General features: G+C 44.4%; 1 protein-coding gene across 2 annotated transcripts in view; it reads right to left on the bottom strand.

Annotated features, from left to right (window-relative positions):
- The window catches only part of SH2D4B (SH2 domain containing 4B), an 89,193-nt gene that overhangs the window by 26,808 nt on the left and 35,276 nt on the right, over positions 1-27,109 (bottom strand). For both annotated transcript variants that reach the window (XM_021072860.1, XM_005671149.3), the window contains exons 4-5: positions 20,939-21,086; positions 4,053-4,269 (exon numbers count right to left, since the gene is read on the bottom strand). In XM_021072860.1, the coding sequence (XP_020928519.1) occupies positions 4,053-4,269; positions 20,939-21,086 (365 nt within the window). The remainder of the gene's footprint in view (positions 1-4,052; positions 4,270-20,938; positions 21,087-27,109) is intronic.

Below are 27,109 nucleotides of genomic sequence, written 5' to 3'. Positions count from 1 at the left end.
TCATCTTTCCTCAAAGTGACAGAAATCTGGCAAATTCTCACGCTGTCACTGCTGTCTACCTAACGGCATTTAGTCACCAGCACTGTCATCGTGTTTTATAAAATAAACATCAGCTGTCCTTTCATGCAGTCTTTTTTCCTTTCCTTTTTTTTTTTTTTTTGGCCACACCTGCGGCATATGGAAGTTCCCAGGCCTGGAATCACACTCATGCAACAGCAGTGACATTGCCAGATCCTTAACCCAATGAGCCACATGGGAACTCCTCTCCCCTCACGTGGTCTTTGCAGTTGCCCTGCACCAACAAACACTTTGATGGTGAGTTGAGCACTTCTTAGCAAATCCCAGAATGAGCTCCTATTTTCACTTGCCCTAAAATGAATCTACTTACACACATACAGGAGTGAACACTGTAGATTTTAGAAAAGAGGTATTAAGAAAGAAGAGGCTGAGGTTCCAATGACTGGCTTGAAGCCATCATCAGTGGAATCTGTTCTCCAAACCCCTTCCTTACCACTGCTGCCTCCCCAGGCTCTTCTTGATGCCCTGCAACCAGCTTTGCTCATCCTGAATCTGCCTCTCAGAATTTCCCCCTTTGCAGGAATCTCAAGCACCCTTTCTCTTTATGAAGCAACACACCGCAGCCCTGCTGCAGCCTCTTCTTTCACACTTGTATCCCCCGATACATAACTGCACTCAGGGGGAAAATCCTCTGGTTTTTCATTCTCCTTAGAAGAGGAAGACTCATTTTCCTTTGAAGGCAAGAAGAGGTTATAAATAACAGGAAGGAAAATTCATTCATTCTTGTCCCTTTGTTTCTAGGCAGAGAACCCAATTCCCCAGGATATAAATGAGGCCACCTGGCCAGAAGCCTCGCCCCTGCACCTGAACTCCCTCCCATCAAAAATGGGTCTGCCCCCAAGACAGCCAGGCCAAGGTGTGCTGGTGGCCGGTGCCAGCACCACAGTGCTGGGGGCAGTGAGGCCATGGAGACCTGTGCCACGGGACAGCCACAGGGAGGAGGCTGATGCATGGCCTCTCTTTCTTCCTAGGTCTGCCACTCCACCTGCAAGGTTCCTGGTCCTCTCTCACCTAAAGCAGCTCACTAAGGCTGACACTGCTCCCCTACTCGATAGCTACACATAGCCACCCTGAGCCAGACTCCAACACAGTCCATGAAGCTCTGTCTTCTGGACCTGAAGAACAAATTATCCTTAAAAAAAAAAAAAAAAAAGGCAGAGGGAACAAGGCTTTTCTAACTATGTGTCCATCCAGGAAACATAAAAGAAATTCTGACCTCATAAAAATCAAGAACTTCTGCATGACATAAAACATTATAAAAGTCAAGAGATGGAGGAGTTCTCTTGTGGCTCAGCTGCTTAAGGATCTGGTGTTGTCACTTCTGTGGCTCTGGTTACAGCTGTGGCATGGGTTCAATCCCTAGCCCAGAAACTTTCCCATGCCATGAGTGTGGCAAAAAAAAAAGAATCAAGAAACAAATGACAAATAGAGGGGAAAATATGTTTATCACAAAGAGATCCCTTTCCCTAATAATTAAGGAGTTCTTAGAAATAGATGAGAAAAAGACCAATAACACAATGAAAAGGTGGTAGAGAAATGAACAGTCATGGAAACACCAAAGGCCCTTAAACATATATAAAATAGGGAGATCCCATTGTGGCTCAGTGGGTTAAGAACCCGACAAAATATCCATGAGGATGCAAGTTTGATCCTAAGACTCCTTCAGTGGGTTAAGGATCCGGTGTTGCTGCAAACTGCAGCGTGGGTCACAGGGGCTGCAAACTGCAGTGTAATTTGCACATGCGGCTCTGATCCAGCATTGCTGTGGCTGTGGTGCAGGCAGACAGCTACAGCTCCAATTTGACCCCTAGCCCGGGAAACTCCATATGCTGCAGGTGCGGCCCTAAAAAGAAAAGTATAATATATACAAAATACTTCATCTCACATGAATAGGAATGCAAATTTAAACTTTCACCGAGACACCATTTCTTTGACAACATCTTGTTAGCAAGGCTAAAGGATGAGAGTGTTTGGTACCACCCTGTGGAGGGCAAGTTAGCAATAACTATCAATGCTGTAAATGCATGCAGCCCTTAACCCAGTGATCCCACATTTGGAGTCTCTTTTGTAGATAACAGTTGCACACGTATAAAAGCAATGTCTATTCACAATAGCCAAGAGCTGGAAAAAACCCAAATGTCCATCAACAGACGACTGGATTAGGAAGATGTGGCATATAAACACAATGGAATACTACTCAGCCATAAACAAAGAATTACATAATGCCATTTGCAGCAACATGGATGGAACTAGAGACTCTCATACTGAGTGAAATAAGTCAGAAAGAGAAAGACAAATACCATATGATATCACTCATATCTGGTATCCAATATACAGCACAAATGAACCTTTCCACAGAAAAGAAAATCACGGACTTGGAGAATAGACTTGTGGTTGCCCTGGCGGGAAGGGAGAGGGAGTGGGAGGTATTGGGAGCTTGGGGTCAGTGGATGCAAACTATTGCTCATGGAATGGATTTACAATGACATCCTGCTGTGTAACACTGAGAACTATGTCTAGATACTTATAGGGCAGCATGACAATGGGAGAAAAAATTATGTATGCATGTATGTGTAACTGGGTCCCCATTCTGTACAGTGGGAAAAAAAAAGTGTGTTTGGGGAAATAACAGTAAAAAATAAATTACAAAAGAAAAGAAAAAAAAAGTAATGTCTACAAGGTTATTCATTAGGGGCACTGTTGACTGGTAATAACCAAGGATTTCAAACAACACTAATGTCCATTAAATGAAGTTTTGATTAAATAAATTATAGCACATCTATGCAGTGGAATACTCTGGAGCTATAAAAAGGAAACTAAATAAATATAAACAAGTAAGAATTGATATGAAAAGACCTCCAAGACTTATAGTTAAATGGAAAAAAATCAACATGCAGAACTATGTACACAACATGCAACCTTTTATGAAAAAAAAAGATAGGGGATACAACTTTTTACGTTAGCAGTTGCAAAAAGAACTGGGCAGACACATAAACTAATGGTGGTTCCCTGTTGAGGAAGAGGGAACTGAGTAGATTGTGGGCAAAGATGGAAGTCAGTCTTTTCTCTGTGTATCTTTCTGGTTTGTGAATCATGCAAATGACAGGAAGCAAGAAAGGAAGGGAGGGAAGGAAGGATGAAATGCAGGCCTGATCTGCTCTCCCTAGGCTACAGGCAGAAGCAGTTTTATGAATAATCCAAATCTCAACTAAAGCAAAATCCAAATAACCCAGAATCATCTGGGGCTGAATGGCCTCTTCCACAGGTTACTTGTTCAAGGAGGAGCACGTGCTCACCATCCCAGATGCTCAGAAATGATGAGGTGGCAGGTGGGGAATCAACCTTGGGGCTGGCCTCAGGTGGGCCCAGGCAAAAGGTGGAGAGGCTACAGGCAAGCTGTGGACCTTAGGTCCTGGTGATCACGGTAGTCACCTAAGCGCTCTTGCCACACCTGCTCAACTGTGTGAGGACGCGCCTGCACCCAACCATGCTCATCTGCAAATCTGCCAGCAGACTCGGGGAGGCCCCAGAACTGCCTGTGGTACAAAAAGCAGTCAGCTCTGGTTTCCAGGATGCCCGGCCACATTTAGCCCATTTGAAATCTTATATTACATGTTCTTAACCTGGGGTCTGTATATTTAAGAGCTTGAAATGACATGCAAACATTTGGGGGTATTTATGTATGCACATTTTGGAGGGAAGAGGGTACACAGCTTTCTTTAGCTTCACAAAAGAATCCTAGACCTCAAAAAGATTAAACCTCCCAAAGCTTCTGAGTTATTATTAATCTCCAACCCTGATTTCTCTCCCCGAGTCCTGCCAACTACACAGGCAGAGAACCCTGAGGCCCACAGAGGGAAAATGACTAGCTCCAAAGTTCACCGCAAGTCAGAGGCAGAGCCAGACTGGGTTGCCTGTGCTCCAGTCCAAGGCTCCCCCAAAGCCACACCACAGATGTCAAGTCAGTGACCCACCTGCCAGGCATGGCCAGGGGTGGAGGCGGCCCCTGGCCTGGGAGGTGGTGGCAGAGTCTCGCCTCCTGCTCTGGGCTCTGGCCAAGCTCTCGGAACCTGGAACTGAGGCCGGCGACCGTGCCCTTCTGGATGGCACGGAGTGAGTGGCGCCGGTATTCATCCCGGGCACGCTGGGCTCGGCGGCTCCTCTCTTCATCAGCTTCCTTGGACCGACGCACTGAAAAGGAAGAAAGAGCACAGTCATCCAGGCCCTCATCCTGGGCCATGCACTGAGAAGCTGGGACCCAGCCAGGAGCTCTGGTCCCATTCACCCAGAGTCCCAGGATTCATCCGGATGCATCCACATGCACTTCAGGGAGGCTAGGTACTGAGAATAGCAGGGCAGGCCCAGCCCAAGCCAGCAGCCCTGGGCTAGCCTGTCCCTTTGAGGGTAAAAACACTCATGACAGTTTAGGGTGGTCTGGCTGTTCCTGTGGCCCCATTCCAGAATGAGCAAGCAGCCTTTGGATGGAAATTCACATCTGCATGGGTTTTTCTTCCTCAGAGCAGCTTCAAAACCCTGTGGCCACCCATCCAGCCTCAAGGGCACCTGCTGAAGTGGTAAGCATCTCCAATACCACCGCTGTCACTCATGCTGATTACAGGCTTTCTCTGTGCCAGGCCCTGGACTCCATGCCCTCGCTGCCACATCTCATTGGAGACACCTTCCCAACCAGCAACGGAGGAGGCCACATCACTCTTTCTGCATCAGAAACTCAGGCTCTTGGAAGCCAAGCAACTTGCCCAAAGTTAAACAGCTAACAAGGGGCAGAGCCAGGATTAGAACCCAGGGGTGGCTCTAAAACCCATGTAGCCGTCTACACCAGCCTCAACATCACTCTCCCCTCCTCAAGTTCGTGCCTTTTAAAATCTGCCATATCTGATACCAGAGCCCCTGCTCTTTCCTCTGAAAAGCCAGAAGAGCACTTAAGACCATCCCATCCAATCTCCTCATGCTCTTCATGTGGAAACCGAGTTCCAAGGAAGGAGGTAGACTTGCCCAGCTGGGTCAGCAGCCAAGCCTGGTCGGGAGCTATCCTCTCTGCTACCACAGGGTGAGTTTTGGAAATCTAATGGCCCAGTTCCGGTACTCTTTCTCTTTGGTTTCCTGTGGCCTTGACAGATGGTGGGTGAATGTGCTGGAGGGAGGAGAGAGGATCCTTTAAGAGCTCTGTCACTCCACAGGTTCCAGAACCCCATGATGCACCCTCTCTAGCCTCTATCTGTTCATGTTCCTCAAGGTGGAGTGGACATCTGCAAGGTGCTACTTCTAAAACTCAAAAGGGAGGTCCATTGTAGCACAGTGGGTTAAAGATCTGGTGTTGTCACTGGTGCAGCAGCTCGGGCACTGCTGTGGCATGAGTTCGATCCCTGGCCCAGGAACATCCACATGCCACAGACATGGCTTAAAAAAAATTTTTTTTTAATTAAAAAAAAAAAAAAACTCAAAAGGGAGTCCTGGAGCTGGGAAAGTCCCAGGAGAGGGAAGAGCAAAACCCACTGGAGGCACAGTCTAGAATTCAAATCAATTATTTCGTAGTCTGATTGCACCTTGTCAGGTCTCTATCTGCTACTAAAATCAAATCCTTTTGTAGAGAACTCTGGGAGCTGGCTGTATTCCACCTGTCATGCACGACCAGGGATTGCCCTGGCCCAAAGAGGTCACCTTCCCCTCTTCCCCCAGAAGAAAATCTTACCCACAGTCTAATTCTACTCTAGCTCCAGCCAATACCTGTGTCACAAGCACCTATAACCTACCACTGTCAGAGAACTATGTTCTGTTAGCATTTGGAGGATAAAGGCAAATGGCCCTCATCCTAAAAGAAAGCACTTCTCCTCAAGTTGTCAAAGACCGTTCTCGAAATACAGCATCCCCCAGATCTGAGGAAGGCAGCAGGAAGTCTGTCCCTTAGAAGGTATTTATGGAAGTGGAGGTCACACGCGGAGGATCTAATAGGCTGTGAGCTCCAGGCCAGGACGAGAACTTTCTTTGGTCTATTCATTGCTGCCTTCCAGCTCCGAGAATACATATGCATCAGTCAGCAGGTGATACATCTGCTCGACTGACTGTGCCTGGTTAAGTATTTAACTCTGCCAGGCCCTGAGCTGGATAGAGAGATAATAAAGACCAGACCCTTCCCTCAAGGCACTCAGAGCCCAGCCGGAAAAATAGGACGAAGAATTATCTTCTGCACAATGAGGACAGGGACCCATCTAGTACTGTCAGAGTTCAGGGGCAGCAGCATTCACATGGTGTGAGGGAGCCAGAAGCCATCAGAGAGGACGGGACATCCCACTGGGTTTGGAAACTCAAAAGGAGTTTTTCCAGAAAAAGAAAAGGGAGGAATCCATCCCAGCGAGCACACCTACCTTTCAGTTCTGGGCACTAAGAACAGCACCAGATCTGCCACCACGAGGCTCAAACAAGGTTCCCCAGTGCTGGCTTTGCAAGCACTAGACTGCAAACTAAACATAGAAGCTTCTACCCTACAAAGGCCAGTGATCGCTGAGAGCTTCCAGCCCCTGAGAGACAGCCACACTCAGTGACAGAAGGAAGTCACATGCAAACTAGGAAGACAGGCCTTTGGAACTCAGCTAGTTGAGGGCCTGAGCCGTGGGTCACACAGACTAAACCCAGCCTCCCAAAGCCCAGCTCTCCTCCTGCCACTGTCTTCCTCAAGAGCCTTCGGTGGCTCCTGGGGCACATGGGACAAAGGGCAAACCCCTTGGCCCTTAAGGGGCATCCTGCCCACCCCACTTTCCCAACCCAAGGGGCTTCTGAGCTCTTCCCCACACTCAGGACTCAGGCACCACCAAGCTCCCCACTGTTCTGCAAACCCTTCTCCATGCAGCTATGTCCACAGACTCAGACCGACTGTGATGCATGGACAGCTGGGTGAGCTCAGAAATGCCAGGCAGCTGCACAGAAGGCACTGAGAGGTGAGGACACAGCTGAGGCTGCAAGCAGGAAGCCAGATCTCTGCTTTGGCCTTGGAGCAGCCAGTCAGCCCTGCCGCCCAGCTCCAGTTATGGCAGCATCAGACGGGGTCAATGGCAGCTCCGAGAGGACTTCTTGGGTCTTTTTCTCTCCTTGTGTTCTTTGTTTGAGAGGTACTTGACATATGTAAGCTTAAGGTATACAATATGCTGATTTGATACACTTAATATATTGCAGAATGATTGCTTCAACAGCACTGGCTGAACACTTCCATCGTCCCCACCTGTTCTTTATCCATTTACCTGTTGACAGATGCTTCGGTTGTTTCCATATCTTGGTTATTGTGAGTAATGCTGCAATAAACATGGGAGTGCAGGTGTCTCTTCAATAGCCTGCTCCCATTTCCTCTGGATGCACACCAGAAAGGGGGATTGCTGGGTCATGTGGTAGCTTTACTTTTAATTTTTTGAGGAACCTCCATACTGTTTGCCATAGTGGCTGCACCAACTTACATTCCCACAACAGTTCCCTTTTCTCCACATCCTCATCAACACTATGCCAGCTTTCTTAAGAAAGTCTCTAAATGCCTCTAGGCCTTGGTTTCCATCCCTGTCAAAATGAGAATGACACGAGTGTCTGCCTCCCTGAGTCATTATGAAGATTAAATGGAACATAGAAAACACTATCAACTGTGAAGTACTTCAGAAAAGCAATGTCTTACTAAATCAGGCCTTAATCCTTTCTTCAAATTGCTCAAAGCCTGATTCTGGAGCCAGGTTGCCTGGGTTCAGACCCCAATTTCATTTAGCAGCTGTGTGACACTGGACAGGTTACTTAACCACCCTGGGCCTCCGTTTCCTCAAAAGTAAAATGGACATAATAATAGTCCCTACCTCACAAAGTCGTTATGCAGATTAAGAGAACTAGTAATACAAACCACTTAGAACATGATTTTAAGCACCATGGTAGGTGTTCGCTAAATTTTTTTATTTTCATCAGTCCTGGTATTATCATGTTCTAAATGCAGTCATAAAGAGTTCTTGGCCAGTCCAGAAGGGGCACTTTTGATGCTCTGTCACAGGGAACCTGCTCTGGGTCTGTTCACAAGCAGCTCACCCTAAATTATACTTTGAAATCTTAAAAAGTTGCTTTTGTTCCTTCTGTGACTCTGGGATAAATTCGAACTGTATCATACAAATCTATCACGGAAACCCTCAGCCAGAACTCAAAGTTTTGTTCTTCTATCCCAGTGAAAATAAACACAAGCATATGCTGCCCTGAGCCAGCAAGTGTCACACTGTCCTTGTGCCCCAGAGTGTCCACTGCAGAGATGAGAGTCCCAACTGAGTCACCTTCTGCTTCCTCCCATGCCCAAGTTCTGGCCCAAGATGACTCCCTGTGGGTTTGTCCAGCAGGCCCCGCAAGGACCTGCATTGCACACAGAAGAAATAGGGACCACAGCCATTCTCGCTTCTAAGATAGGTTCCAGGGTCTCCTTTCTCCATCTGTTAAAGGGAGAATATTGCCTCATCTCTCAGAAATACTGTAAAGACAGCTAAGCATCACAAAAACACTGAAACCTAGAAGAAAACCTGAATTTAGATAGTAAAACACAGACCAACCACAATGAGATACCACTTCACACCTATTAGGATAGCTATTAATTTTTAATTTTTTTAATTAAAAAAGATGAAAAACAACAACTGCTGGCAAGAATATAGAGAAACTGGAACCCTTATGCATTGTCGGTGGGACTAGGAAATGGTGCAGCTGCTATGGAAAATAGTACAGCAATTCCATAAAAAATTAAACATAGAATTACTGTATGATCCAGCAATGCCAATTCTGGATATACATACCTAAAAGAACTGAAAGCAGGGATTGGGAAAATATTTGTACACTTATGTTCATAACAGCATGATTCACAATAGCCAAAAGATGGAAATAACCCAAAATCCATCACTGGATACATAAACAAAATATAGTATATATGTACAAGGATTACTATTCAGTCTTAAAAAGGGAAGAAATGCTAGCACATGCTAATGAACCATAAAGACACTATGCTGAGTAAATAAGCCAGACACAAAATAACAAATACTTTAGGATTTCATTGATATTCCACTTATTCCACTTAGAGTAGTTAAATCCATAGAGTAGAAAGTAGAATGGCGGTGGCCAGGGCCTAGGGAAAGGGAAGAATGGGGAGTTAAGGTTTACTAGGGACAGAGTTTCAGTTTTGCAAGATGCAGAGGGATCTGGAGATGAGCAGTGGCGATGGTAACACAGCCATGAAGGTACTCGATGTCACTGAGCTATACACTTATCATGGTGAAAATGGCCAATGGAAAGTTGATATTTTACCACAGTATTTTTTTCTTTTTCTTTCTTTTTTTTTTTTTTTTTTTTTTTTTTGCTTTTTAGGGCCACATCCACAGCCAATGGAAGTTCCCAGACTAGGGGTCAAACCGGAGCTATAGCTGTACACCACAGCCACAGCAATGCCAGATCCTTAACCCACTGAGCGAGGCATGAGATCAAACCAGCATCCTCATGGATCCTAGTCCAGTTCGTTAACTGCTGAGCCACGAAGGGGACTCCTTACCACATATTCTGGCTTGATGAGCACTAGGCTGAGAATGAAGAAGCCAGAGCATAGCCAGATATCACCATTAGCTAGAAATGTCCCAGTGTCCCCCCAATGCCACCCCTCTGTTCTCTCACCTGCAGATCAGGGGAAAAGTCCCTTCCAGCTCTACCCTCCTATCATGAGGATACACCCACATCTGCCTGGCTCGGGGGGCCACCTCCCAGAACTGAGAAACCGCCCTCCAGGACTGCCTGGCTGTAACCCTCCTGCTCAAAAGAAACCAGGTCCCACAGTCTTAGGAGTCCAGCCTCACCTATCTGGAGTTCAGCTGCCATAGGATCAGGGGTGGGGAGACAGAGGAACATACTTCTTGGTCTTGCTCCTAACTCTCTGTCTAGCCCAGGACAAGTTTTCATCTCTCTGGGTCTTAGTTTTCCCTCCATGGAAAATAGAGATCAACCCCTCCTTCACCCAAGCACTGCCCAAACCACCAAGCTGCTCTGGCATCATGTCCTTGCCTGCGCTCATGGCCCCTGCTCAGCTCCCCAGTGCTGAAGAGAAACAGCAGGAGTTGGTCTTCCTCTTGGCAGCATCTCTGTGAGCAGTTACAGAGCTCCAGAAATATGGTCAAGCTAGTCACTGCAAGAGCAGGGTTTTAATACTTTAACACATGTGGGCACTAAATACACATTTATTCATCACATGTGTAGTTAGTGCTTCCCTTAAGCCAGCTCCATGCTGCACAGGCCTGAGCTGTGCATGGCACAACTCCAGGGGGCGAAGTCACTCGTGATCGTCACTGATTTGTGCAGATGTTGTAACAATTTTCTGGCAATGGCAGTGTCTTGAGGGATGGGCACCTTTGACTAATATTCACAAGGTCACCACATCAGCTGGCTGCTCGGCTGGTGCTAGGAGATTTGGATACAGCAACAAGACACAGTCCCGCTCTCAGAGAGCTTACTTCATGGGAGGGGAAACACCAGCAAATGGTGAATGGAGCTGTGTGGGGTATGCGCAGGATGCTGTGGAGCCCCAGAGGAGGGGCTCCTCATCCAGGCAGAGAAATCCACTGGAGGACATCTAAGCTGACACCTGCTGGACATATGTGATTCAACCAAGAGAGGACAAGGAGAGGGTATTCTAGGCAGAGGAAGCTCAGGGGCAGAGGTGCAACCGAAGTTCAAGCATCCCTCTTAGAATTGGTCAGCATGGCTGGAGGGAAGCTCTTGTAGGGAGGGGCCAAGAGGTGAGGAAGCAGAAACATAGAAGGCAATCTAGGAGACCAATAGATACTGGCTAATGAATGTCAGCACTTCACCAAAGGGGGGGCTGGAAGCCACAGAAAGGTTTTAAGCAGGAGAGCAGGAGGCTGTTTGCATTTTTTAAAGATTGACTTGGCTACAGTATTGGGAATGAATCTGACAAGAATGAAGGCTTGGAAAACAGGAGAGCAATGGGGGTCAAAGTTAAGATAGTGTCAGGACAATGGGGAGGAGGGATGTAAATTCAAAGACTATTGAGGAGGTTGAATCATCACAACTTGGTAGGTTTGGGGATTGGGAGTAAGCAAAAAAGAGAAACCATTATGACAGCAAAGGTTCTACCTCTGACAGCCAAATGATGAGGCAGGTGGGGGAAGAGGAGGATGGGGTGTTGGACATGAGGAGGAAGAGGTACCTGTGGGAAGATCCAGGGGCACGAGGTTCTGGAAGATCACCAGTTGCCGCCTTTCAAGAGACCCGACTCTAGAGCACTTGCGAACAGTTCTCCCTCCCTCTGCCCTGACAGAAAAGACTCAGTGATGAACAGAATTCAGATGAGCCAGTTACAGCCCACAGAGAAACCAAATGCTTCAAAGCAATATCAATTTGTAGTAACCCCTTGGGTGAACAGCATAATGTCTAAAAATTAGTGAATACAGGAAAAGGCATCAATAAAGATTTAAATTGTGTACGCATGTAGATGTGTTTAAATTCTGCCCTATTTTCTGCTTCATGTGAATCCTTGGCAACTTAAATTACCAAATCTACACTTTATTTCCCCATCTGTAAAATGAGGCCCTCGTAAGGTTGCTTTGAGACGTCAATGAGATTGGACATAGACGGGGTTGGACAGTTCCTGGCACATGGCAGAGGTTCATGAAATATTATCCATTGTTGTTATTATCATGTTTGCTGTGAGCCAGGTGACTGGAATATTAGCCCTAGAAAACGTCCAGACCCACTGAGGCACAAAGGGATGGAGATGGGGAAGTGGTGTAAGAACAGGGGCTGGGTAGAGTCAGGAGCTTTTGTCTGGGAAATTGGAAAAATGAAACTTTGGGAGAAGGGGTAGTTTCCTGACCCCTGGGAAAGAAAAACAGGTGGTCCAGATATTGAAGGATATACACACAGGCCTTTGGTGACTCAGCCTGCTGAAAAGGGCAGGTTTGGCAACAAGACAACGAACCCTGATGAGCCTCAGGGAAACCAAATGAGGATCACCCACAGCTAAACAAGGCCAAGGTAAGGGGCCCTCTCTCTACCTGGACCCTGAAACTTCTGAGGTCAGCTGCCAACTATCCTTGTCCAGCTGGCAATCCTGATGGCTGCCAACAGTGACCCCCTGTGGCCACAAGAAGCAACTTCAAGGGTTCCTTAAGACCAGAGTGCCACCCACGCCAGTGTGAATCTGAGAAGGACGCCAGGCTGGGACAACATAAAGCTCCCAGGGATTCTTGAACAATTCAAGAGGAGAGAGAACTCCAGGTTGGCATTACTCTGAGTTCTAAAGCCAAAAATGTATGGCCCTGGAGTCTGGGGAGTAGTTCAAACTGGTTGATGTCCAAGGAGCAATGCTACAATTTCCCATTGCATCAGTGGAGAGAGAAAGCCTTCTCTGCTATCCTTCGGCTTCCCTTCGAGCCTAAAATTCTGCCCTGCCCACCTTGTCTCCAGTCCACACCCCATCTCCATAAGCCCTTTCGAGTTCTGCACGTCTCAAGCACACAAAATTACAGTCACTGACTTTAAACCCAGACTCCAGAGCACACTCCTTTCTAGGAGGGAAGAGGATGGAACTAGCCTAACTGGACCCTGTACTGAGCTCTTGACCACAACCCTGACAGGGGTGCGACACGAGTACAGATTGTGGGTTAGGGACAACAACAAGGACCACACAGCTCAAGGAAGTGGGGGTGGGAGGAAGGGGATGCAAGGGGTGGGGTGGCTAATAATCACGCAGTCCCAATTTTTGTAAATAATATCATTAACCAAGTCAAGCTCGTTCATCTCTAAATTTCTGGGCAACTAGATATTACCTGACTCACCCTGCTACAAATTCACAGTTGAGAAATTATTAAGTGAATTTCTGCCTGATATACTCAGAGCGTCTCCAAAGCCAGAGCTTGCTCTGCTGTCTGAACTGAATAACTAACTCTGAATTCAAGTGATACTAAAGGGAACAATTCCCTTTTTTTTTTTTTCCCAACTTGGAGAATTTAATTTAGGTGTTTTACTAAAAATTGCTGCTCCCAGTAGATTAATGGCCCACTATAGCTTTCATATTAAGTTAATTGAGTGCAGAATGGCTTTACTAGATTTGAATGACAGCTCATCTTTCTTGAAGGAAGCATAAAACGAGGAACCAAAATCATGGGCCTGAATTATCACATCTTTTCTCTATTCGGGGGAGGGTTTTCCATTTTCGGTTGCCACACAGTACGTGAATTAGCAATCAGGCAGCACTTGGGCCAAATGATTTCCGTCCTCCATCCACAACGAAACATCAGCCCAGCCCATAACTTTCCATCTCATCGTATAGCTACAAAAAAGAGCAACACTTCGTAAGTAACAGCCATTTACAGCTTGGAAAGCACCTGTGCTTCCTTTCTCTCATTTCAACCTACCAATAATTTCAGCTCTCCACAATTACCCTCATTTTACAAATAAAGAGGAGTTCCCATTGTGGCTCAGTGGGTTATGGACCTGACATAGCCATCGTGAGGATGTGGGTTTGATCCCTGGCCTCACTCAGTGGGTTAAGGATTTGGCGTTGTCCCAAGCTGCAGTGTAGGTCACTGATGTGGCTCGGATCTGGTGTTGCCTATGGAGTAGGCCTCAGCTGCAGCTCTGACTCCTGGCCCAAGAACTTCCATATGCTGCAGGTACAGCTCTAAAAAGAAAAAAGAAAAAATGAAGACACTGAGCAATGGAGTGAAGTGAGAACTTGCTCCAGGTCGCACACTAAGAAGTGGCAAAGCCAGGACAGGGCTCCCAGCCCAGTGCTCCTTCCCCTACATGATAGTAATCCTATGTGACTTCGAGTTTTTTTCAGTATAAACTTTTGCCCTGCTGTCTTTTTTCACCTATCCATCCATTCTGAATTTAAATGAATGAATTCTTCTTTAGCTCTTGCCCATCTTTATCTTTCTAAGCTCACCTTCTTCATTACCTACCATGTACCCCTGGCTGCAGCCACATCAAAATATGGCCTATGCACATAATGATCTTGCGTTTTCCTCTGTGCTATTCCCTCTGCCACAAGGCCCTTCCCTACTGTATTCACCTTTCCCAAACAAAATGCCATTTCCAGCACAGGGCCTTTCCAAATGTTCAAATACTTTGTAGCAAAATATTACAGGATTTTTGCATTTATGTTTATCAAGGATACCGGCTTGTAATTTTCTTTGCTTGTATTGTCTCTGCCTGGCTTGGTATGAGGATGATGCTGGCCTCCTAAAATGATTTTGGAAGTGTTCCCTCCTCTTCAGTTTTTTGGAATATTTTGAGAAAGATTTATATTAATTTGTTTTTAAATGTTCAGAATACATCAGTGAAGCCATCTGGTATAGGACTTCTCTGTGTTGGCAGATTTTTTTTTTCATTACAAATGTTCTTATTAGGAATTGATCTGTTCAGGTTTTCTATTTCTTCACGATTTTTTTTTCTTAGTATGACTGAAGGTTTTTCAGTTTTGATTATCTTTTCAAAAACCAACTCTTAGTTTCATTTATCTTTCCTATTGTTTTTCTAGGCTCTACTTCATTCATTTCTGCTCTGATCTTTGTTATTTTCTTGCTTCTACTAACCTTGGCCTTAGTTTGTTCTAACACCTCTAGTTGTTTGAGGCGTAAAGTTGGGTTGTTTCTTTGAGATCTTCCTTTTTTCTTTACGTAGGCACAACCACTATAAACTTCCTTCTTAAAAGGACTTTTGCTGAAGCCCTTACTTTTGGTATGTTGTATTTCCATTTTCATTTGTCTCAAGATATTTTTAAATTTCCCTTTTGCTTTCTTCTTTGACCCACCAGTTTGCAAAGGAGTGTGTTTAATTTCCACATATTTGTGGATTATCCAGTTTTCTTCCTATTATTGATTTCTAGTTCCTACCATTGTAGTCAGAAAAGATACCTGATAGGATTTTTAATCTTCCTAGAATTGTTATGATTTGTTTTGTTGCCTAACATGTGATCTATCCTGGAGAATGTTCTATGTCTGTTTGAGAAGAATGTGTGTTCTGCTGCTATTGGATGGAATGTTCTGTATTTGTTAAGTTCATCTGGTCTAATGTGTCATTTAAAGCTGATGTTTCCTTATTGGTTATCTCTCTGGATGATCTATCCATTGATGAAGGTGGGATGTTAAAGCCTCCTACTGTTATGATACTGCTGTCTATTTCTCCCTTCAAATATGTTAATATCTGTGTTATATATTTAGTTGCTCTGATATTGGATACTATGTATTTAAGATTGTTATACTTCTTAATAAATTGACCCTTAATCATTATATAAATGCCTTCTTTTCCCTTGTTACCATTTTTGGCTTAAAGTTTATTCTGTCTAAGCATAGCTACCTCTGGTCTCTTTTTGTTTCCATTTGCATGGAATCTCTTTTTCCATTTAAGAAGGAAAAGCATTTGGAAAGGCCCTATATAGGACAGGGCATTTGGTTTGGGGAAGTACAAAGGTAAAGAAAGAGAAGATGGGCATTATAGCAAAAGGAACAACATTGACAACTGCATTTTAGCAACTCCACATGAAGGAATTGATGAGTATTCATGGCTTCTTTGTGAAACTTCCTGGGCACAGACCTCTGGAGACACTGTGAGGCAGATGGCCAAAGATGTCCCTCTTATATCCTGCTTTTGGAGGACACCTAATCTGTAGGCCAGACACTAGGCCTAGGAGTAAAGAAAAAGAAAAACCTTCATCTGAACACAACCTACCACTGTGTCTCCTGAGTCTGAGCTTCAATTTCCTTATCAACAAAATAGAAATACCAATATTACTGCTATGCTCTAAGGCTGTTCTAAACATATGAGTAATTGTCCTAAGGATTTGTAAACCCTCAGGATTTAGAACATTCAGTTGAATTTAATGAAGACATAGTTATCAACGATATTTGGCAAATCCTGAAACAATTCTAACCTATATATGAATGGGCATGAAACAATTAAAGAGCTGTTATCAGTAAGTAGGTAGAATATTTTCCTCTTCCATGCTAGAAATTAACCAAAGCTTTGTGGCAATCTGGAGAACATTTGTGCAAGAAAAGTATCTCACAAGTGAGGACTTTAAATAGGTAATAATAGCCAAAAAAAAAAAAAAAAAAAAAAAAAAACCTTTCCACAATAAATCCCAGGACTAGGGAGTTCCTTGGTGGCCTATGGTTAGAATGCTATGCTTTTACTACTGCAGCCTAAAATCAATCCCTGGTCTGGGAACTGAGATCCACATCAAGCTGCTGCATGCTATAGCCAAAAATAAATAAACGAATAAATCCCAGGACTAGAGAGTTTCTCTGATAAATTCTACCAAGTGTGTAAAGAAGAATTAATTCCAATCCTTCACAAACTCTTCCCAAAATATAGAAGAAAAAGGAACACTTCCCAACTCACTCTCTGAGGCCAATATTACCCTGCCATTGCAACCAGACAGAACCTCAGAAGAAAACTATAGAACAAAATCTCTTATGAATATAATTGCAAAATTTTTCAAAACAATACTAGCAGACCAAGTCCAGCAACATATAAAAATGATTACACACTATGAACAAGTGGGATTTACCCCAAGAATGCAAGATTGGCTCAACACATGAAGTTCAACCAAGGACTATACCATAGTAATAAATAACAAAAACCACATGATGATCTTAATAAATGCAAAAAAAGTTTTTGTTTTTATTTTTACAAAATCCAACATCTTTTCATGGCAAAAACACTCAACAATCTAGGAAAGAATGGGATTTCTCAACTTGATAAAGATTATCTTTAAAAAAAAAAAAAAACCCACAGCTGGAGTTCCCGTCATGGCTCAGTGGTTAACGAATCCGACTAGGAACCATGAGGTTGCAGGTTTGATCCCTGCCTTGCTCAGTGGGTTAAGGATCCGGCATTGCCATGAGCTGTGGTGTAGGTCGCAGACACGGCTCGGATCCCACGTTGCTGTGGCTCTGGTGTAGGCCAGCGGCTACAGCTCCAATTAGACCCCTAGTCTGGGAATCTCCATGTGCCATGGGAGCAGCCCTAGAAAAGGCAAAAAGACAAAAAAAAAAAAAAAAAAAAAAAACACAGCTAACATCATATTTAATGGTAAAAAACTGAAAGTTTTCCCTCTAAGATCAGGAACAAGACAAAGATGCCTGCTTCTACCACTTCCATAGAACATAGTATTGAAAGTTCTAGCCAGAGCAATTAGGAAAGAAAAAAGAAATAAAAGACATCTGGACTAGAAAGGAAGAAATAAAGCTATCTCTTTTGGTACATGAAATTATCCTATAGATAAAAAAAAATAAGTAATCCACAAAAAAAAATCTACTAGCTCTAATAAACAAGTTTAGTAAGACTGAAAAATACAAGATCAATACAAAAAAGTCTATTACATTTCTTTTGTTTGTTTGTTTGTTTGTTTTTTGGGGGTTTTTTTTGTTTTTGTTTTTGTCTTTTTGCCATTTTCTTGGGCTGCTCCCGCGGCATATGGAGGTTCCCGGCTAGGGGTTGAATCGGAGCTGTAGCCACGGGCCTACGCCAGAGCCACAGCAACTCAGGATCCGAGCCGCGTCTGCGACCTACACCACAGCTCACGGCAACGCTGGATCCTTAACCCACTGAGCGAGTCCAGGGATCAAACCCGCAACCTCATGGTTCCTAGTGGGATTCGTTAACCACTGAGCCACAACGGGAACTCCTCGATTACATTTCTATACTAGCAATGAACAACCCAAAAATGAAATTAAGAAAATGATTCAGAGCAATATTATCTAAAATAGCCAAAAAGTGGAAACAACCCAAAAGTCCATGAACTGATAAATGGATAAACCAAAATGTGGTATATGCACACATTAGAATTTTATTTGGTCATTTTAAAAAATGAATTATTGATCCTATGCTATGATATGGATGGACCTTGAAAACATGCTAAATGACAAAAGTCAGATATAAAAGACCAACATAATATATGATTCTATTTTTATGAAATGTCCATAATAGGCAAGTCCAAAGAGACATAAATTAGATTAGTTGTTTCCCAGATGTGTTGGGGAAAGAAGTAACTGCCAATGGGCCCAGAGTTTCTTTTTCTGGTGATGAAAATGTTCTAGAATTAGATAGTGATGATAGTTACACAACTTTGTGAGTATACTAGAAACCACTGAACTGCACACTTCAAAAGAATGAATTTTATATCTGAATTATATCTCAATTTTTTAAAGTCAGTTTAATGAATCTGGCATACAGTTAAGAAGTGCTGGGGACCACAATGCTGGCCAGCAGAAGGCACCTGACATCTCTGCTCTCCCCGCTGTGGCCCTCGTTCCAATCATCTCTAAAGTGAACCACTCCATCAGCCTCCTCCTCTCTCTCTCCAAGCCCAGTCTGCATCATGTCACTCACCTTTAGAAGTTTCTCACTGTCCACTCATACTAATCATGGCTTTTTATTTTCCATATTTTTTGAAGTGTTGACATTGGGGACCTTACTGATCCTTGAGAGATCTGCTGAACTCAACCCCAGGACCAGGTATCAGAGAACTAGAGACAGTCCCTGTACCCCAGAGCCTGCTGAAATTATTCAAACTAACCAATTCTAAGCCTATTTACCCTGCCTTGCCTTACCTTTCCCAAAGAAACCACAATATGGCTCTCCTCCACTTTTTCCCTTAGCTCCCTCTGCCTTTGACTCACCCTGGTGCATCCCCATGTGGCCCAGAGTGACATGCCACTCTCTCCATTTCTAGAAATCTGTGAGTAAAAACTTCCTGCAAGATAGTCATTTCCATATCTGCATGTCTTACCATACCTGATTAAAGCAAGTCTCTGTACATATTAAAACTCCAGCCTTCAAACCTCTTTCCTCCCTCTCTTTCCCACCTAACTTCTCACCACCCCTGATATTCCCCAAGCCTAAGAGCCACCCTGTATAGCTCTAACCTCCTAAGCACATCACATTCCTTTGTCACCACACCTGGACACATTCTGTGTTTGTCAGAGGCCAGCTCCAGCAGCCAGGGAGTGTACACTTTCCCAAAGAAGATGGACAGTGTTAGTGAATGTACAAATACAGAGACAGCCTCTTTGTCCCTTCTTTCAGGGCACTGGACTGCTCAAACTTATTGGCAACAGTGGTTGATTATATAGACAGTTTTTCACTACAGATTACATCACAGTGTTAAAAGTACATTGGTTAACTATACATGGTATAGCAGCTATACCATGTAATAGTTAACCATGTTTTAAGATCTCTATCTTAACTAAACTTAGTGGGTACAATTTAGGGGAAATTAGGTACAAGAATTTGGCATTCACAAACCTTGTTTGTAGACTGGTGCTTATCTTCAAAGCGTTATGGCAGGGAGACAGTGTAAGTAAATATAAACCAACTTAACTAAACTAGCTGTCACTTAAAAGCTTTTAAAATCAAGGACAAAACTCACAGCTAGGTTTCTTGGATAATATATGTCTAACTTTTATGAACCACATTAAAATCCTAACTCTAAAGTTTACTATATAACTAGTTAATAGATAAACACTATGTTTTAACTAAGTTGGATTTAAATAGGGGAAAGTCCTCCAGGATGAAATTCTTATTATATTATTGTTGTAACTTTGTTAAATCACAAATCACCACAGGAAAATAAGAATGGAAAATAAGAATAGGAGTTCCCGTTGTGGCGCAGTGGTTAACGAATCCCACTAGGAACCATGAGGTTGCGGGTTCGGTCCCTGCCCTTGCTCAGTGGGTTAACGATCTGGCGTTGCCGTGAGCTGTGGTGTAGGTTGCAGACGCGGCTCGGATCCTGCGTTGCTGTGGCTCTGGCGTAGGCCGGTGGCTACTGCTCCAATTCAACCCCTAGCCTGGGAACCTCCATATGCCGCGGGAGCGGCCCAAGAAATAGCAACAACAACAACAACAACAACAACAAAAGACAAAAAGACAAAAGACAAAAAAAAAAAAGAATAATAAGTAAATAATCAGGAAAGACTGAGGAAAACTGAATAACAAATAAAACAATAGGAAAGTCTAGGTCACCCAAGAAACAATCCATGTTCTCCAGTGCAAACATGGAAATTGTTTTCCCAGGAAAGCCCCAATTCTTCCCCATCAACATCAAAATGAGAGCTGTGTAACCTGAGGCCTGCGCTCGGCTTGTACTGTGCAGGCAGGCTTTCATCCTGACCAGAGGCCCACCTTCGGCATGCACTGTTCAGGTGAGCTTTTATCCTGACCAGAAGCCCACCTTCGGCTTGTACCGTTCAGGTGAGCTCCCTTCCTTGGTTAGGAACTTGTCTTCAGGTTTTTATGCCATCAGGCAAGGTCCTTTTTTTGAGTCCCTGCATCTTCTCGGCTCCCTGCATGTGTTCTCCATCCCAAGTGCCCTCTGCAGCCTTTCTGTTATTCCTATGCCACCATCAAGCCTCACTTTAGAGCTCCTCATCCGGAACCCCACCAGGAGAGCCACCTTGTATTCCAAAAGAACATGTACGTTTTCCCCCAAACCCCTTGGCCAGGGTGTTTACCTCCTGACTAGCTGGTGAATTCGTCTGAGATAAGGACCATGATCCTTCATCTCTGGATCCCCAGGGCCCAGAACAGAGCCAGAAAATTACTGGTAACTCAGTAAATGTTGGCTTTGATTCTTTAGTATAAGAAATCTTTCCAAACAAGCAAGCAAGCTCCTTGAGGATGGAGGCCTTACCTCCTGGGTCCTTAGCAAGACCCCATACATGGTTGACCCTACAAAGGCTTCTGGGCTGATGATGACTGAGCAAATGAACAGGTGGGAGGAAAGTAGGTGAGGAAGGCAGGCTGGCCTCCAAGTCCCTGAGAAGCAAGCTCTACTCACACTGTTCTTCCCACTCCCGCTCCTCCTTCTCACTTGCTTGGCTCTGCAGCTGGGCCTGCTTCAGGGTCCAGTAGAGTTCCTTTGCCCTCTGCTCTTCCTGGAGGCGAATTTGCTCTTCTCCCCGCTTCCTCTCTTCTTCCTCTTTCCTCTAAAATATCATGAGGACAGAAAGACGTTAGGTGACAGTAACATGTCATGAGTGGGGCAGGGTTGAGCTGTCACATGGAGAGGTAGGCCAAGGCTGGCCACTCCTGTCTCTTTCTCTATGCACATGAAACTGTCACACCTAATTAGGCCAAGTTAAGAGTCAAATGGCTTAAACTGTGTGCAACAATTTGTAGACTCTAAAGCAATACTTTCTGCAATAATAAGACTCCAGGCAGGGAAGGTAGGCATGGAAAGGGGTGCTTGGTCTTCTTGAAGACCAGTTAAGCAGTTTATGATTATATCATAACCTTATTTCTGGAGAAGATATTTCAAAGAGAGAGCAGATTTGGGAGCCCAAATGTCTAGTTATTGTCTCACTTTCAAGCTCCAAAAATGCTGCATGTGTATGTGTGTATTTTCCTCCACCTTTGTTTACATCAAAGCAACACGCACACGCACATGTTAATCCCGCATTATACACCAAAGGCTTATTGTAAAAAATAGCAATTCTCCAAACCACTTCAACCCCAACCTACCCTATCTAGTGCCCAGAGGCCACCATTCTCAATTATTTTAGCTTCCCTTGGTTACATCCATGTCTGAATAATGCTGCTAATTCTTAATTTATCAGTTCTGGACATTAACTACTACTGTTTTTTTTCAGTACATGAGTATTTAGCACTTATATTCCCCACACAGGTACACTCCCCTACTTTTCTTCTCCTCACCTTTACAGTAGATTTACATCACAATTTGTGGTTAAATCAAAGATCGGTGCCGAACTAAACGTAGTTCATTGCAAAGCCAAATAGGGTGCCATTTCCACCAATTCTAAGAACTACATTTTTTAACTTTCTCATATCTCTAAAATATGTATATGTCTTACAACTTACAATTTGCCTTTTTCATAGCCAACAGGGTTTTTTTTTCCTTTCTGCTTAAAATAATGATAGATTTTACAATTAATGACATCTGAAGTTCAGTAAAATACAGTAGGATGATGTCTTTTTCTTTTGAATATTTTGGTTTTTTGGTGTCTTTTTTTTTTTTCCTGAGTTACTAATCGGTTTATCTTGAAATAGGGCATTGAATTTTGCCAAACCTAAGATCTACAGTAAATCTTTTCTCTTTGTTTAACCAGGTGCTTTCTATTTAAATAAATAGTACAGCAGCAGTCTTTTCCAAGGGATACCCCACCCCTAGACACATCTCTCCTGCATATCAGTTGCCATGTTTACTTTTTTTTTTTTTTTTTTTTTTTGGCTTTTGACTTTTGTCTTTCTAGGGCCGCACCCAGGCATATGGAGGTTCCCAGGCTAGAGGTCTAATCGGAGCTACAGCTGCTTGACTATGCCACAGCCACAGCAATGCTGGATCGGAGCCATGTATGTGATTACACCACAGCTCATGGCAACACCGGATCCTTAACCCAGTGAGCAAGGCCAGGGATCGAACCCACAACCTCATGGTTTCTGGTTGGACTCATTTCTGCTGCGCCACAATGGGAACTCTTTCTTGAGCACTTCATTTTGCAGCAACATAGCTCATAATACCTCTCAGAAAAGGATGCACAGAGAGACACTTTCTGAGTTTCGTCTGAAAATATCTACATGCTACCTTCCCATGTAACTGCTAATTTAACTGAGCATAGGATTCTATTAAAAATCATCTTCCTGGAGTCCCTGTTGTGGCTCAGCAGGTTAAGGACCTGACGTTGTCTCTCTGAGGATACGGGTTTGATCTCTGGCCTCGTTTAGTGGGTTAAGGATCCGGCATTGCTGTAAGCTGCAGTGTAAGTGGCAGATGCAGCTCATATCTGGTGTTGCTATGGCTGTGGCATAGGCCTCAGCTGCAGCTCTGATTCAGCCCCTAGCCTGGGAATGTCCATATGCCATAGGTGTGGCCATAAAAATAAAATAAAATAAAATAAAATCATCTTCCCGCAGAATTTGGAAGACTTTACTTCCTTGTCTTCTAGCACCTGGTACTGCCTCTTGGATTCTCATATGCATATGGCATAATTTTTCTCTTTATCTGAATTCTGAACCTTTTAATAAATGTGCCTTGGTGTAGATTTGCTCTCATTGACTGTGTTAGGCACACAGGGTGCTTTCAGTTGGAATTTCAGTACATCTCAGAGGATTTTTGTGATAATTTCTCTCATTTTGCTTTTTCTTTCTAGAACTATGCATCAGTGGCTGAACTTCCTGAGCTAACCCTCTAAGTGCCTTATCATTTCTCTCTTATTTTTCCATCTCTTGTCTTTTTGTTCTACTTCCTGGTTGATTTCACTGACTTCATCCCCTAAACCTTCTGCTGAATTTGTTCTTTCTGCTGGTGCATTTGTAATTCCCAAACTGTCTTTCTTATTCTTTGGTTTCCCTTTTTGCTTCATTGCATTGCATCCTGTACAGTTTCATGAATACAGTAGTTCATCTCTAAGGATTTTAGAGACTTTTCTCCCCCATATTCTAATCTAGGTCTCTTTCCTCATTTTTTGCTTTTTTGTTTTCTTTCAAGTTTTATTTGTTGCCTGTCATTTGTGTCGGAGGCTTTCCCCCGATGTCTGATGTTCCCTGACTGCTTACACTCAAGGGAGAAAGTACATATGTATCTGAAGCAGAGACTCAGAGCATGTATAGGGCTTCCTTGAGAGGTAGGCTTCCCTCTAGGAAGACTGGATGAGGGACTAGCCATTTCATTGAGGACCCTCAAGTGTAAGTATCTGGAGGTCATTTCTCTGAGATTATTTCCCGTCTCCTCTATTCTACCTGGGTGGTGTCTGTCCACCAGCATTCCAGGAGTCTGTGTGGGAGGCAGGCTGTAGGGAGAACAGCCCTTAGACTCAACCAAGCAGTCCCCTATAGCCTAAGCCAGGCTTCATGGAAAACTCATACACTGAGGTGCCTTCTTTGCAAATTCTCCCCTGCAAGTTCCCCCAGGATGGCAGGGGCAGCAGTGTGGTCCAGGTAAGATGCTCCAAGTCCAGACCAGGTTCTGCATGAACCTCAGTGCCTGTTTTTCCCCTTTGAGGTGCTCTCAAAACCTTTCCTCCTTGCAATGGGTTAACCAAGTGCTCCCAAGGAGCTCCAGGATTCATATTTATGGAGCCATTCTGGGCCCATGGCTCCAGAAGGGCGGCCCAGCAAGCAGATGAATCCTACTAGCTAGCATAATATTTTTATCAAAGGATCACATGAGATGATCCTATGGGCCACTGGAATAGGCTAACAGACTGATTTGATGTAGTTCAAATTGTTAATTTGCAATAGACAAAATCACAACACCCAAAAAGTTGCCAGCCCTTTACATTCTACAGGTAACTCTGGCTGCAGGCCCCACTGTTCAGAGTTCAGACTTTACTTACTCCCCCTGTTTCCCACTGCCCCTCATTTGATTTCTCCACTCAGCCTGATACATCAAGCCCCAACCTGCCCTTTCAACTTTCCGTCTCCTTCTGGTCAGGGTCAGGGGATGAAGTAGCCTGGGAGAAACAGGCAAAAACAAGGACCTGAGTCTCAGGGAGAGGGAGCCACAGGTGCCATGGCCCCAGCATTGGAAAGGGGGATGGCATGTTTGAGTAGAGAATTATCCACTGCGGCTAGAAGGAAAAAAGTCAAAATTCTATCTTTAATGAGTTTGAGACACCATCTGACATCCAAGAGGTCAGCTGTGGGCAGTGGGATGCATGATTACAGGGCTTGAGGGCCTGTGCAGGCTGCAGATGTTGACTGAGAAATCCTTTTCATGGGGGTGATGTTTCTCAGCCATGGACTTAAGGTTATCAGTGAGAGAAAGCATGCAGATCAAGAGAAAACAGCCAGGGTCTTGGGGGCGCCCCACCATTTAAAAGTTGAGAGACAGAGTTGGAGCCAGAAAAGGAGACTGAGAAGGCAGACCAAAGGGTAAAATAAAACCCAGAAGGGGTGATGTCTGCAGGGGAAGCCAGGAGAGGAAACCATTTCAAGTGAAAGGGAGTGGTAAACTGAGCTGCGGGCTGCTGAGACATCACAAAAGATAAGGACAGAGAAGCAACAAGGGACAGCAGGATGTGGTCACAGGATGTGTGGGAGATCTTGCCAACAGCTGCCCCAGGGGAGTGGACGGGCGGCCATTCAAGGTGGGGTGGGGGGGGTAGTGACCACAGACAACACTTTCAAGACATTTCCTGTAAAAAAGGAGCAGAAAAAGGAAGTGGCAGCTGGAGGGGAAAGTGGGGTTAAGATAGAAACGCGAAGGGAGGGTGGATGGGTGAGTCTGTTGGTTTTAAGATGGGAAATACTAGGGCAGAGAGCTAAAGACTGATGCAAATTGAAACCAGCGTCTGCCTGGCTCCTAAGCAGAATCAGTTGAGTTTTACCCCAAAGCTGTATTTCACCTTCATCAGTCACTAGCATCTCAGCAGCACAAAAATGACTTTTCACATGGGCCCAACACTCCATGGTTTACACAGTGGGTTTCCCATTTTTCCCCCAGGAATCCCTAATCTGAGTGGTCACCACATCACTCAATACACAGGACACCAACTAAGACAGTTTCCACCCAGGGACTATAGATCTGTCATCCGCCAGGGGGGGTCTTCCAGGCAGGAGCAGATCTCAGGGAAAATCCGATAGGCAAGGCACGTCAGAGACAGAGGGGCTTCAACACCCTAGTCCTACTTCCTTGTAAGGATAAGGAGTGTACTAGCTTACCCGGCTGCCATAATAAAGGACCATAGACCAGGGGCCTTAAACAAGGGATACATATTATCTCAGTTTTGGAGGCCAGAAGTCCAAGACCAAAGCGTCAGCAGGTTGATTTCATTCTGAGGCCTCTCTCCTTGGCTTGTAGATGGCCATCTTCTTCCTGCGTCTTCACATGGTCTTTCCTCCATTTCACACATGTCTAGGTCCAAATCTCCTCTTCTTATAAGGACTAAAGACCTCATTTTAACTTAATCTCCTCTTTAAAGACCTGATCTCCAAATATAGTTATATTCTGAGATACTGGGGTTGGAACTTCAACATATGTTTTTTGTTTGTTTGTTTGTTTTTGTCTTTTGTCTTTTTAGGTCTGCACCCGTGGCATATGGAGTTTCCCAGGCTAGGGGTTGAATCAGAGCTGTTGCCATCGGCCTACGCCACAGCCACAGCAACGCCAGATTCGAGCCGCATCTGTGGCCTCCACCACAGCTCATGGCAACACCGGATCTTAACCCACTGAGCGAGGCCAGGGATCAAACCCGCAATCTCGTGGTTCCTAGTCAGATTCGTTTCCGCTGCACCATGACGGGAACTCCAACAACATATGTATTTTAAGTGATTTTATGTATTTGGCCTATAACAAGGAGACTTAGCACCCAGGAGAAGGGCCATGACTGGCATACAGTGCATAAGTGGCATTTGAGTAAACATCTCAAATTAAATGTGATGTTCCTACTCCAACCAGCTGTGGCAACATGAAGCAGCAAGGTGAAGGGCAGTGCCCACTTCCCCCACCCAAACCCCACAAGCACCATTCTACTCTCTACTACAAGTTCAACTTCATTCAATTTCATATTTGAGATCATGCAGCATTTGCCTTTCTGTATTGAGCTTATTTCACCTGGCATGGTGTCCTCCAAGTTCATCCTTGTTGTCACAAATGGTAGGATTTCTTTCTTTTATAAGATGGAATAATATTCCATTGTATATACATAAATACTACTTTTTAAAAATATACAGAGTTCCCCTTGTGGCTCAGTGGGTAAAGAACCCAACTAGTATCCATGTAGGTTGATCTCTGGCCTCATTTGTTGGGTTAAGGATCCAGAGTTGCAGAAAGCTGCAGCATAGGTCGCAGATGCAGCTCTGATCTGGCATTGCTGTGGCTGTGGTGTAGGCCAGCATCTGCAGATCTGATTCGATCACTAGCCCAAGAACTTCCATATGCCACAGGTGCAGCCATTAAGGGGGGGGCATTAATAGGTGCAGACTATTGCCTTTGGAATGGATTAGCAATGAGATCCTGCTGTGTAGCACTGGGAACTATGTCTGGTCACTT

The sequence above is a fragment of the Sus scrofa genome, chromosome 14, assembly GCF_000003025.6.
Source record: "Sus scrofa isolate TJ Tabasco breed Duroc chromosome 14, Sscrofa11.1, whole genome shotgun sequence".
NCBI classification, from domain to species: Eukaryota; Metazoa; Chordata; class Mammalia; order Artiodactyla; family Suidae; genus Sus; species Sus scrofa.
This window is presented reverse-complemented; position numbering and strand designations above follow the sequence as displayed.